Raw genomic sequence first — 13,923 nt, 5'->3', positions numbered from 1 at the left:
TCTTTGCTTTTGTTTGGTCTGAGATAAGGATGGCTACCCCTGCTTTTTTGACTTCACCTGAAGCATAATAGATTCTACTCCAGCCTTTTACCTTTACTCTGTATGTATCTCCCTGTTTTAAATGTGTTTCTTGTAAACAACAGATTGTAGGGTTCTGACTTTTGATCCAGTCTGCTATCCGCCTCCTCTTTATGGGAGAGTTCATCCCATTCACATTTATGTTTAAAATAACCAATTCTGTATTTCCTGCCATCCTAATATCCCCAGATTATATTTTTCTTTTTCTTGCCCTCCTTCCCTCCTTCCCTAATATTAAACTTATTGGTCCCACTAATGTCACGCAGCTCTCCCTCTTCAGTATCCCTCCTTCCTCCCTTTGAATCCCTTCCCCTTTCTTGTACCCTTCCCTTATTACTCTTTTTCCTTCTCCCTTTTCCTCTCCCACTTTTTAATGAAGTGAGGGAAGAATCTCTGTAAAACAAAATGTAAATTGTTTCCTCTTTGAGCCAACTCTGATGAGAGTAGGATTCACACAATGTTCCTCCCCCTCTCTAAGTTCCCTCATATATGATAGGTTTCCTTTGCCTCACTGTCCCATGTAGTTTCCCTCTTTTTATCTCCCCTCTTCCCTTTTTTCTGACATTATCCCCTTTCCATTTCTACTTCCCTTTTTTATGTTATATCGGTAAAATCAAATTATACATATGGTTTTTATGTATATCTACAACAGAAATACAGTTCTCAAGAGTTGCTTTTACCTTTTCCTACTTCTCTTGATTCCTGTTGTTGGCGATCAAATTTTTTGTTTAAGGCTGGTTTTTTCCTTAGAAACAGATGGAATTCCTATTTCATTAAATGTCCATCTTCTTCCGTGGGAAAAAATACTCAGCTTAGCTGGGTAGTTTAGTCTTGGCTGCATTCCAAGTTCTTTTGCCTTTCGGAATATCGGATTCCAGGCCTTTATCCTGGCTGCTTGTAAAATTTTTTCTTCAATCTGAAAATTCTGAAGTTTGGCCACAATATTCCTCGGAGTCTTTATTTTAGGGTCTTTTTTAGAAGGTGTTCGATGAATTATTTCAACGCCTATTTTCCCTTCCAGTTCTATTACTTCTGGGCAGTTCTCTTTGATGATTTCCTGTAAAATAGTCTCTAGGCTCTTTGTTTCATCATAATTTTCTGGTAGTCCGGTGATCCTCAGGTTATCTCTCCTAGATCTATTTTCTAGGTCTGTTGTTTTTCCGAGTAAATATTTGACATTTTTTTCCAATCTTTCATTTTTTTGGTTTTGCTTGACTGATTCTTGATGTCTCAATGAATCAGTCATTTCTATTTGTTCAGTTCTGATTTTTAGTGAGTTATTTTCTTCATTAGCTTTTTTCACTTCTTTTTGTATATGTCCAATTGAGTTGTTTTGCTCTATGTAATTTTTTTCCATTTCACTGATTTTTTTTTTTTTTTTAGTGAGTTATTTTCTTTTTCCAATTCGCAAACTCTGTTTTTTACCTTTTCCAATTCACATCTCAGGAAGTTGTTTTCTTTTTCCACTTTATCAAATTTTTCTTTTAGTGAGTTATGTGCCTTTCCCCATTTCTCTTCTAGCTCTCTTTTAAGGTTTTTAATAGTGTCTTCTAGGAGAGCCTTTTGTATTGGAGACCAACAATCGTCTGGAGACTGTCTGCTATTAGTGTTTTCAGGGTTGAAAAGCTGTTCTCTTTCTGTGTAGAAACTATCAATCGTTCTTTTGATTTTTTTACTCATTTTCTTAAAGCCTGTAAGGTCTGCCTTCAGAGCCAGGAGGTTACCAGCTTCCTCTGCAGAGCAGTGAAAGGTATATGGATGGGTAGCTGTCCTGCCAGCCGGCTACAAAAAGCAGTGAGGTACTGGAGTGCTCTGGGAAAGAGCTCCCCACTTGAAAGTAACTCAGGCCTGCAGGGCCGGGCTGGGAAAGTGCCCTGCAAAGAACCCCTGCTGTGTGAGATAACGACTGCCCTGGGGCTAGATGCTGAGCAGTGAGAGTTTCACTTCCCAAGCCAAATCCCGCCCTGGGGCTGTGGGTGTTAGCAGTTGAGCAGTGAATGGATTTGCAGGGACAGGAAGTGTCTGCCTGGGAAGCACAGTCAGCTGGGGAGGTTCTATTGCCCCAGGCTGAGCCCCCCACTCTGCTGATCAGAGGCTGCCCAGGCTGCGCTCCCTGCCTGTGCAGATCAGTAACTGCCCCCGCAAAAGCCCCGAACTGCCGGATATGGCCGCAGGGCTGCAGTAAAGTCTGCCTGAGTCACTTCCGGGTTTGAGGGGTTACAGCCAGATCTCGTTAGGTTCCGGCGTTTTTTAGAGGACCCTCTGCTTTAGGCTTTGATTTATCTGCCAGTTTACTGCTTTGTAATCAAGGCAGAGCAGTTAGCCTATAGCAGGGTGATCCCTATAACTTCCCTAGCCAGAGAGATCACCTCTGCCCCTGGTCTGCTCAGGACGCTAGCCTCTCGCTGCCTGTGCTAGTCTGTTCCTGGCCCCTCAGGACAAACCTTTCCTGGCGAGCTTCCGGATCAGCTGGTAAGTTGTAGTGCTTCTCATCTTCATGAATTTAAGTAGTGAAGACTTATTTTTGAGGCTGGATGAAGTAGTTGGTTATGAGGGTAATGAGAGGAGCTTAGAGAGTCGTGTGTGCCTGCTCCGCCATCTTGGCTCCGCCCCCGGAAGTCCCATGGAACTCTTTCTTAGCCTGCAGGAAAATAGGAGGGGAATGGAATATGGGAAGGGGAAGATGATAAAAGAACAGGTCATTTTGGGCAAGTCATTGATCAGTAATGAAACACTTTTGAGGAAAGAGACTGAAAAGAAAGAGAATAAATGGGGGGGGAGAGGGAATACAATTATCAACGGTAAATGGAAAAACCATTTTTGAAACCCATTTCTCTGATGAGATATCATTGTTCTCTGAGAAATGATGAGCAGAATGTTTTCAGGGGGGAAAAAAAACCCTGCAAAGTCTTCCTTGAAGAGGGTGAAATGTGCTATATATGAAGTGACAGCAATGTTCTGGGGTGACCATTTGAAAATGATTTGGTTTTTCCTAGTAGCACAATCATCTACAACTCCTCTGAAGGACTTAGACAAACAAAAAATCCTATTGATTCACAGATTAGGAATAATTATATCTGAATACAGATAGAAGCATTCTCTATTTCTCTTTTGATGGCTCTACTTTTCACTTAATTTTTCTTGAGGTGTTTCTTTTTCATTAAGGTGGGAGATGTATGTTTTTATTCACAACTTTGATGGAAAAGTTTGCCTAGTTTGAAATGTGGTTTCTTAATTGTGGGTGGGAATCTGGGAAAGAAGCTAGAAAGCAAAAATCTTAAAAAAAAATGTAAAAGGAAAAAATGTGAATGTAAATAGGGGACAATATTCAAGAAATTCAATAAAAAGCCAAAAGTATCTTCCCTTTTGTACTTTGGAAGTTCTAAGAGTAATTTTGCATTTTAATTAGTAAAACTCAACTGAATGAGAATGTGAGAAATGACAGTGCAGAGTTTAGAAAAGTGAGAAAGGGGGAAGAATGAATGGAGGCCAGAGTCAATGCACATTATCTGCTGTGGGCCAAGCTCCATAGTAAGCACTGGGGGGATGCAACGAATGGCCCAAGCCGGGCTCTGGTCCGGAGGAGCTCCCAGTCTAAGGCGGTGAACCCCTACAAACAACTGTACAAAGAAGAGGGTTACCAGAAAAATAGGAAGGAATGAAGTTGTCTCTTGGGCTTCCTCCCAGTATGTGAACGAGGGAGAGCATATGCAAGAGCACACTGACAAGGGTCCGGTTATCCTCCAAAGGTCAGGGATCACTGGGGGTAAATCATAAACCGTGAGCCGCTCCTGTCTTTCCCCCGCCCAAATCTGCTTGCCGATTCCTTCCCCTTTGTTCATATGGTCCCTTCTTCATTCACAGACTTGGTCCTGGAGGAGAAGAGCTTTTTCCAGAAGGCAAAATCCCTTTTCCGAGGTCCCCCTCACCGTGTTACTCCCTGCTCCTCAAGCAGTGATGAGCAAGTGCTGGATGTGGAGGGCCAGAACGGCATCCCGGCTGCCGCCTCAGCAAGGCAGGAGGAGGAGGTAGCGGGCCCATCCTGGGGGCCAAGTTCAGCTTTGGCGGCTCCTTCTAGTTCGCTGAAGTTCCCCTGGTTCTGGAGGAACTATTCCTTCCTGGTTTGCCAGGGCCCTGAGAAAGCCATGCAGGCCTGGGCTGACAAGAGCCACAGGGACACAAGATCCGAGACATCCTCCTCCGAGATCACCTCGGAATCCTCCTCCAAATGGGACCAAGGGGACGAGTCTGAAGCCGAGGAAGAACAAACCCGAGTCATCGAGATCAAAAGGACCGTTGGTGATCCAAGCAGCAAGAAAGTGCATCCAGCCCCTCCCACAGAATGCACCACGTGCCAGGAAATGCCCCACGAGCCCTCCTTCAATTGGCCCCTAGCAAAAGATGCTCAAGGCCAACAAGAGAGCCCAGCCTCTTCCCCCGCCAAAGGCAGGCAAGGGCTCTGGAAAAGGAGAGGCAAAGTCCAGCCAGCCTTGGATGCCAAGTCCAAAACAACTCCGAGGACGACCCCGAGCAATCCTCTTCAAGCGCCCAGAGACAAGGCCGTAGAAACCGCTTTCCGGTCTTTTGGAGACATTTATTCTCTGGAGGACGGTAGGGAGGGCTTGGAGCCTAGACTCCAGTTCCAGCTCTCCCCGTTTCCCCCTCCCCCCCAAAGAGGAGAAATGTGTGAAGGGACCCCTTTCAATCAAAGATTCGCGGTAGCACAGGGGTCCTCCAGACCAACCAAAAAAGTGAAGAAAGCCCCTGGGCTGGACGTGAACGCGTCTGAAGTGGAAACATGTGGGGGCTAAATCCACAGAAGAAGTGGGGACTCCTGGTCTAGCTGGGAGGGGCTGGAGCCTCAGCAGAAGCACAGAGTGTTTTATCTCCCAAACTCTCTGAGAGTCAAGTTGAAGTCTGAGAGCTGGAGGCCTGAGTGAAGCTGGCCTGAGTGGGATGGCAGCCGGGCCCAGCGGTGCCACTGACTACCTGAAGACCTGGCCCTGGAAAGAAGGAACCAGCCGGCAGTGGGTACAGGGCCAGTGGGGCAAGGATGCAGCTGGCTGCCACGATTTGTAGGAGAGGGGACCTCTTGCTTTAGGGGTTCCTGGTCAGAGATTTTGGGCTTCCTGCTCAAAAGGAAACACTGAACAGAAGCTTGAGGAACTTTGTCACACACCACAATTAGAGGTGCTTAACATTCTTTTTTACAAAATTGCACTTGCAAAGAAGCCTCCCACCATTCAGATATATAGTGGGAACAGGAAAAAGGAGAATTCATCTTCAGAGGTGGACATTGAAGCAAAAAAGTTTTTACCCTCAAAAGAAATGTGCAATTGCTGCAAACCAAAAGGCAATAAATAGAACTAACTCAAAAAAGAATGTAAAAATCAAAGGAAATTGAGGAAAATGTAACCAAAAAAAAAATCACTCCAAAGAAAAACAAAATCATATGGGGAAAAAAAAATGGAAACAAATCTGCAACCCAGGATAGGAATCTCAAGATGAAAATGATGTTTTGAAAAATTTAGATCAGCAAAGGGATGCCAGGGAAATGCTGAAAATCAAGAAATAATCAAACAAATTGGCAATATTGGAAATAAATAGAACAATGTGAAAGCTAAAAGACAGAGCTGGAGAACAGATTAGAAGAAAATAGAAAAGCATAGAAATTGAGTCCCGGAAAAGTGTGACCATAAAAAGAAACTTCCAAGAAGGAACCAGCCCCCAATGGGTACAGAGGCAGTGGGGCAGGGTTGCAGCTGGCTATCAGTATTTGCAGGAGAGGGAAACCCTTGCTCTGGGGTTCCTGTTTTGGGGGTTTTGGAGTTACTGGTCACAAGGAAACAGTGAAGGGAAGCTTGAGGAACCTTCCCCGCACACCACAGAGGTACTTAATCTCTTTTCTCAAAAATGTTTCTGCAAAGAAGAATCCCACCATTGAAATATATTATGGGAACAGGGAAAAGGAGAGTTCATCTTCAGACACTTAAGTAAAAAAGCTTTTACCCCAAAGAGTAATGTGCAATGGCTGTAACCCTAAAAAAATGTAGAATTTAAAAAAGAATTTAAAATCAAATGGAATGGACGGAAATGTAACCAAAAACAAACCTGTCAAAAAAAAAAAAAACCCTCAAAAGGCTTATGGAAAAAAAAGGAAACCACCTTGCAATGAGAAAGGAGTCTCAAAATCAAAATAATTCTTTGAAAGATGAAAATTGGCAATGGGAAGCCAGGGAATTGCAAAAAAATCAAGAAATAACAAAGCAAACTGGAAATAAATAGAATGTGAAACATAAAAGATCTGGAGAACAGATTAGAATAGAATAAAAGTGTAGAACTAGACTATGTGCAAAGTGTGATCCAAAACAGAACCTTCCAAGAAGGAAGCAATGAGTCCAGATACAGTGGGCCATGGATGCAGTTGGCTGCCTGTCCTTGTAGGAGAGGCGAGAGCTTGCTTTGGGGTTCCTGGTCAGAAAGTTTGGGGTTCCTGGTCAGAGGGAAACACTGAATAGAAACTTGAGGAACTTTTACCCCACACCACAATTAGATGTGCTAACCCTCTTTTTTAAAAAATGCATCAGCAAAGAAGAATCCCACCATTGAAATGTATTATGGGAACAGGGAAAAGGAGAATTCATCTTCAGAGGTGGACACTTAAGTCAAAAAGTTTTTATCCCAAAGAGAAATGTGCAATTGCTGCAAACCAAGAAAAAAATATCTAGAACTACTCAAAAAAGAATTTACAAATGAAATGAAATTGAGGAAAATGTAACCAAAAAAAAAAAAAAATCCAAGAAAAACCAAAAGCATGTGGGAAAAAGGAAACCAACTTGCAAAGGATGAAAGGAATCTCAAGATAAAAATAATTCTTTGAAAAATAAAGATTGGCAATGGGAAGCCCGGCAAATGGAGAAAAATCAAGAAATAAAACAAATTGGAAATATTGGAAATAAATAGAACAATGTGAAACATAAAAGATCTGGAGAAGAGATTAGAATAAAATAGAACTGTGTAGAACTGGACTACCTGAAAAGTGGGACCAAGAAAAGAACCTTCGAAGAAGGAACCAGTCCCCAATGGGTACAGATGCAGTGGGCCAGGGATGTAGCTGGCTACCAGTCCTTGCAGGAGAGGGGAGCTCTTGCTTTGGGGTTCCTATTTTTGGAGTTTGGGGATTACTGGTCAGAGGGAAACACTGAAGGGAAACTTGAGGAACCTTCCTCTCACACTACAGTTAGAAGTGCTTACTCTCTTTTTTAAAAAAATGCATCTGCAAAGATGAATCCCACCATTGAAATGTATTACGGGAATGGGGAAAACGAGTTTATCTTCAGAGGAGGCCATTTCATTAAAAAAGCTTTTACCCCAAAGAGTAATGTGCAACCCCAAAGAAAATGTGTAGAAGAACTCAAAGAAAGAATTTAAAAAATCAAATCAGATTGAGGAAAATGTAACCAAAAAAAATCTCCAAGAAAAACCAAAAGCATATGGGGAAAAAAAAAGGAAACCAACTTGCCAAGGAGGAAAGGAGTCCCGAGATGAAAATAATTCTTTGAAAACTGAAGATTGGTAATGGGAAGCCAGGGAAATGCAGAACAATCAAGAAATAACAAGACCAATTGTAAACATTGGAAACAAATAGAAGAATGTGAAACATAAAAGACAGATCTGGAGAACATATTAGAATATTAGTAGAATAGAAAACTGAATAACTTGATTACTGAAAAGTGTGACCAAAAATAGAACCTTGCATGAAATAATTTGGGAATAATTTCCTGGAATGATAGAATGAGGAGGAAATATCAGAAGATACTTGAGTCTATGAAAGCTTAAGCTTTTTAGAAGTAAGATTAGGGGTGTGTGAGAGAGAGTGGGGAGTGGGAAGGGGAGAAGAAGAGAGAGTGAGAGGGGAGAAGAAAAAGGAGGGGGAGGAAGGGAGAGAGGGAATATTGGAGTGGGGTGAGATAGGGACGTTTAGGAAAAATAGATGAGTGATTTGTCTTAGAACCTCATGTTTCAGCAACTTTGATGGAAATGAAGGCTGGACCTAACATGTCACTGACATTGATAACTCTCGGATGAGTTAACTCCCATAATTAATCTTTCTTAGCAACTTCTCTGCTACCAAGTCTTAGGCAGTTGGGCTAAGATTAAGTAACTTTCCCAGTTGGTATAAATCAGAGACAGGACTTCAACCCAAGTCTTCCTGACCTTGAAACCTGTTCTTTCCACTATGGGGCAAATATGACTTAAGGAGAATAAAATAGAGAGCTGATTATTTTTCAGTTGATGTCAGATTCTAGGGCATTCCTCTCCATTGTGGAGGTGGATAAAGCCTATAGTTAGAAAAGATCCAATCAGTCCAAAAGAGTTCAAGAATCCAGTGATTTATAAGATCAAAGAAAAAGGTCTGTTCTCAGTCATTCAACCAGCTATGACAATCCCTGACTGCAACCCAATTGATTCCTCTGCTTGATAACAACTTAATAGAAGGAAATGGAAGGGAGGGCATTTAGGACCCAGCTGACTTTTCTGTCATGATAAATAGAACTCCCAAGGATTTCTGGCTCAGGTTACAACTTTTTTCTTTTTTTGTCCTTCATTCAGGGGATTACAGCAGCTGGATATGACAGGATTACTTAATAAAAATATTTTTTGGAATTTAAAACTTATGAGATTATGGGCCAGCTCAACAAGCAGAGTCAGAGTCTACAACTCCTTACAGTACCAGAGACATGTCCCAGAAAGCCAGGCAAGGGACCACCTGGCAGAAGAAACCCCAGTCACAACTTTCCCAATAGAAACTTGTGTGGAACTCCTAGTAGATCTCCAAGTGAGCTCATCCTCTAAGGAGTTTTTAACAGAAGCTCTCCAGGACAACCAACAGCCCTTTCCAACTAAAGTGCAGAGATTTCTACACTGCTCTCATCTTTTTTCATGATGCTGTAAAAATTCTGACTCTTTTGGACCCTTTGGCAATTCGCAGAGTGGATTTAAGTCATTGCATGATAATCTTGATGGATATCAGGTCCCTTGTATCACAGATTGCAACTTTCCAAAATTTGCAGAGCTTGAAACTGCCTTCTTTTAGTGGAAATGAAAAACAGGAGATAGACTTCACATTAAAGATCAGTATTGACATTCTTGCTGCAGAACTGAGCAAATTGAGGCACCTCAGGGAGATTGCTTTATGTGGCCTTTGTCTTTCTGACCAGGTGGAATATCTGCTTAGGTAAGTGAGGCAAGGATATGACCCCCCACAACTCCACTGAGAAAACATGGTGTATTTCTTTTTCCATACCCCCTCCAACTATCATCATTTATCTGTTTTGTCATCTGTGTCAATTTGATAGATGTGATAGAGAACTGACAAATGAACTGCTTATATTTCACTTCTCTTTCCTTATAGTGTTGAGACCTCGAATATTGGATTTTTATCCTTTCTAGCCTACTTATTCTCTCATGACAAGATACCCTCCATATTTGAAATTGAATTTATTTGATTAGTCTATATTAAAGCCTCTATTTCCTTTTTTTTTCATCACTAACCTCTCTGTTTCTATATATGTTCAACCTTTCTTTGACTAATTCAGATGAAAATAAAGTTCAATCAAAGTCAGGTTCCCTGCCCCACAAAAAAATCTTTGTTTATAAAGACTCTTCTGAGCCCAGAATACATGCTCTTAAAAACATATCAGGCAGGTCAGACTGCCACAATACTTAAAGAGGAGCTAGAGTGGCCTTATATAGCCTCTTCTGATCATCAAATGTCACATTTTCCTGATGTCTTAGACACATTAATGTGGGTTTCATGAATTCATGGTGTCACTGGTCAATACTGTTAGATTTCTGAATACATGGAAGACCTTTCTATTAGTCCCTGCAGCCATTACCTTGATACTCTGAAAAGTCTTATCTGTGCTACTGTTATAGTCTTGACAAATGATGTTGCATAGAACAAAGCCCTGGAACAGTAGTAGCTTTTCCCAAAAGTGAAGTTAAGTAGCTTTCAGCAATCTACATAAACACCTTCTATTTGTTTCTATATAAGATGTCAATTGGCTTAGAGTTTATTTCTGCTTCTGATATTTCTGATGCTAGAGAGGCTAAACTTTCTCAAATCTTTCTATCTTTCAGGATTAATTTTTTTTATTTATTCAGAATAACTATTCCAAAGTTCTTTCCTATAGACATTTCCCTACATCTTGGCATTCTTTGGTTATCCTAAAAGGTTCATTTTTGATGGTCATTGAATAGACTATTTACCCTAACTTTTTTTTTACAACCCCCCACCCTCCAGTATTAGCTAATTTCCTCAATGTTGTGTTTTGTTTTTATTCTGGATCCTTAACTTGGTCAGCACCAAAATCTCCCATCAAAAGTGTAAATATGACCAGCACAGATGGAAATCTAGAAGCTAAAGGCATTCTATAAGTAAATATGGGAAAGGACATAGACGTGGATTTCTGAATTTGGGTACATGATAGCATATCTTAATTTTTTTTATTTTCAGAGGTCTACAATGCTCCCTGGAAACCTTCCATTTTCTTACTGCACTCTGACAAAGAAAGACCTAATTTACCTGTCCAGGAGTCAACATAGCATTCATCTTAAAAAGCTAGATCTTACTGGCAACAATATAACCAAACATTTAGACTCCTTCCTGGAACTTCTAAAGTCAGTCTCAAATTCACTGAAGTGGCTGAATGTGACAATGTGTGGAATCAAGGATAGTGACTTTTTAAAAATCTTGTCCTATTTATATTCCTGTACCAGGCTCTCCCATCTTGGTCTGTGTGGCAACCCACTATCTAGCACGAGTGTGTACATTTTACTAAGTCCAGGCCAGCACAAATTGCCCAACCTGAAGGTGATATCAGTTCCAGTCTTCCTAGATTGTTGCAAGAACCTGCCCCAGCACGATCCACTTCCGAAGTCATTGGAGCCTTACATTGATAGTGACAAGTTTTCCTCTGTTCTGAAGGAAATGAAGCAGATGGAACTCAAAAAAGGAGACTCTGCCATTGAGTATCCTTCTAGTCTTACCTTTGACTTGCTTGACTATTTTGACCTGCGATAATGGATTGACTACCATCAATGAGGAGAATGTCATGCTATTATATATAATGATGATAGTGGAGAGAACTCCCAGGAATCTAGAAACTTCAGTAACTGGGTTGTTCCCCTCCTCCTAAGATTAATCAAGAGTGCATTTAAGCTTGAAATCATGAGAAAACATAAAGTACAATTAATGGGGCATTATGAACTTTAAATAAGAATGAGTTGGGGCAGCTGGGTGGTGCAGTGGACAGAGCATCAGCCTTGACGTCAGGAGGACCTAAGTCCAAATCTGACCTCAGACACTTAACACGTCCTCGCTGCATGACCCTGGGCAAGTCACTTAACCCCAATTGTCTCAGAAAAAAAAAAAAAAGAATGAGTCCCCAGAAACTAACAAAATGCTTCAGAAAGTTAGATCATATACAAGAGAAACCAGGATTAGTTACAGAACAATGTTTTTCATAGTAACATATTGTTTTAAGATTTATAAGCAACATGATTTCTCTCATTAAATGACTGTTGAATTATCAGCAACCCTGTCTCCTTATTTTCAACTGCAACTAGCCCATTTGTTGGGCTAGTCACAACAAAGGGCTCTCTATGTGGGGCCCTGATTCTATCAGGCACTGATTTTTGAGTCAAACAGCCCACAAGGGAAGCAGAGACCTGATGGGGAACCGGTACCAAAGATTGTCTTCTAGTGGTTGGTATCCCCTGTATAGCTGGAGGACAAAAGACCTAAGTCTAAGTGAGGGGAAGGCTCCAGCAGTACCACTCACCAGCAGGGCTCATTTTTCATTTTTCAGAGCAAACAGACATAAAACAATGGGAGGGCAAATAGTTAAAAGACTGAAAAATGAAGGGAAAGATTTTTTAACTTTTATAGTTAATCATGTTAAAAAGGGGAGTAAGGGCTAAAAACAATAAGGTAAGAGCATTTTTATAGGATGTTTATAACAATACACCCTGGTTCCTCAGCAGGCCCCCAAATTACAATCAATGAATGGGAAGCAGTCAAAGAAACTTTATACAAAGTATGCAAAGAAAAGGCCCTCAGGTGGTCTCTTCTGATACCTTCTCTTTGTATAACATTATAAAAATTTGCTTATCAAAACCAGGAAAAGTAAAACCTAAGAATAGAACTTTGAAAGTCATTCTTGATAAAAAGGGGGGGGAGAAGTCCCCCAAGAATAGACTTACTAAAGTTAATTATATACTATATACTATATAATATAGATAGTATATATATTAATATTATACATATGCTATATAATATATATAGTATATATACTACACAAAGTTAATAATATACTATTAATTATCTCACATTGAATAACATGTCCCACACCCCAGCTGAGTTATTTTTTTCTTTACTACATCATTTTTCCTCAAGTAAAGAGAAACAGAAAAGGTTAAAGGCTGCCATCCAGCCCTCCCATCATAGTATATGATGTGGAAGGATGTCAATAGGATGTGTAGGAGCCCTGTTGAGGTAATAATTCGGGATTGAGGTTTTCCACAGATGAAGGAAACACATGGATCTCAGAAAGCTGTAGCCACCCTGTCCAAATTGATCCAGAGCATGAAGATAAAAGAAAAGAATCCATATATCACCCTGTTGGGACCAGAACCTATGGGACTCTGAACAAGTGATCCCCCTTTTCTGGACTGCAGAACAGAGCAGGGACTGTCACACAATTTGGAATCAGACTTATGTGTCCAGGCACAATGACTTTCATAATTGCCATAGTTATGGAGGAATACCCCAAACCGAACTGGTGGGGAAAAATCAAAAGGGGAATGCTCAGGTTTGGAAAATCACATTACTATTCATTCCTATAGAAGGATATTTTCAGACTAGAAATAAAAATGTATCATATAATGCTACTGATGTAATAAGGACTCTTATGTCTCCCTGATCTTTGTGGAGGGTGGGCTATCTGGCCTAGGGAAATTCCTAAAAATGATCCTCACCCAGTTGAATCTCCCTTGGAAAAGTTATCTGATTCCCACAGGAATCTCCCATTCCCAGTTGATCTGATAGCCACTTTGGTCCAGAAAACAATCATCACTCTTTATTGATTGGAAATTAGCTCCCTAGACCCAGGCCATAGGAAGCTAATATAATCAAAAGCTGTACGCCAAACCTTTGCTCATTCCTTTCAAGATTTCGCCCACTGAGGAATGTTGGAATCCTTACTAACTGCTAACTAATTAGAGTTGATCTAATCTTACAAGAAGATTTTGGCCAGAACCTGAAACAAGGTACTAAGTAGAACTAATCAATACAAGGCTTGTGTTCACACCTTTACTCATTGGAGTTACAAGTATGCCAGCTTCACAAAGTAAACTTTCTAACTTCAAGGGAGTCCACACCTCCCTTAAAGCTCTTTGGGCCAGAGAGCACTATGGGAGAAAACCCATAATCCCATTCTCTCAGAAGAGTCAGATAAAAGGCCAGCGATGAGGGATCTATGGCAGAATACATTTTTTCCTCTTGGCTGGCTGGTCGCAGAAGAGAGTTCAGCTGGACTCGAGAGGAGCGACTCTGGTGCAGAGAAAACTTTGACGGATTTCAGTGGAGCTACGCCAGAAGCCCTCTCTCCGCGCAAGTTGGTGGCTGGGCTCCCCAGAAGGAGACAAGAGAGACATTCCATCTCTGTGTTGGTTGGAGGCTGAAGAAAGCAGAGGCAGAGGCTGAAGGACAGAACCTTTGGATTTGGAGATATTCAGAGGGCTCTAAGCCTCTAAGCCCTGTGTTTTGAGAAGAACAAGAAC

At 41.1% G+C, this 13,923-nt stretch overlaps 2 protein-coding genes across 2 annotated transcripts in view; both read left to right on the top strand.

Moving 5' to 3' along the window:
- The window catches only part of LOC127544563 (uncharacterized), a 236,115-nt gene that overhangs the window by 20,077 nt on the left and 202,115 nt on the right, over positions 1-13,923 (top strand). The gene's annotated exons all lie outside the window — the stretch shown is intronic.
- Positions 5,035-11,164, top strand: LOC127547916 (leucine-rich repeat-containing protein 14-like). The gene is given in 5 exon segments (XM_051975032.1): positions 5,035-5,153; positions 8,692-8,967; positions 8,969-9,316; positions 10,598-10,617; positions 10,620-11,164. Coding segments are annotated over 5 exon segments (1,308 nt in total).

Source organism: Antechinus flavipes, chromosome 1 (genome assembly GCF_016432865.1).
Source record: "Antechinus flavipes isolate AdamAnt ecotype Samford, QLD, Australia chromosome 1, AdamAnt_v2, whole genome shotgun sequence".
In the NCBI taxonomy this organism is placed as follows: Eukaryota; Metazoa; Chordata; class Mammalia; order Dasyuromorphia; family Dasyuridae; genus Antechinus; species Antechinus flavipes.
The sequence above is the reverse complement of the archived record's forward strand: the minus strand, read 5'-3'. Positions and strand labels throughout refer to the sequence as shown.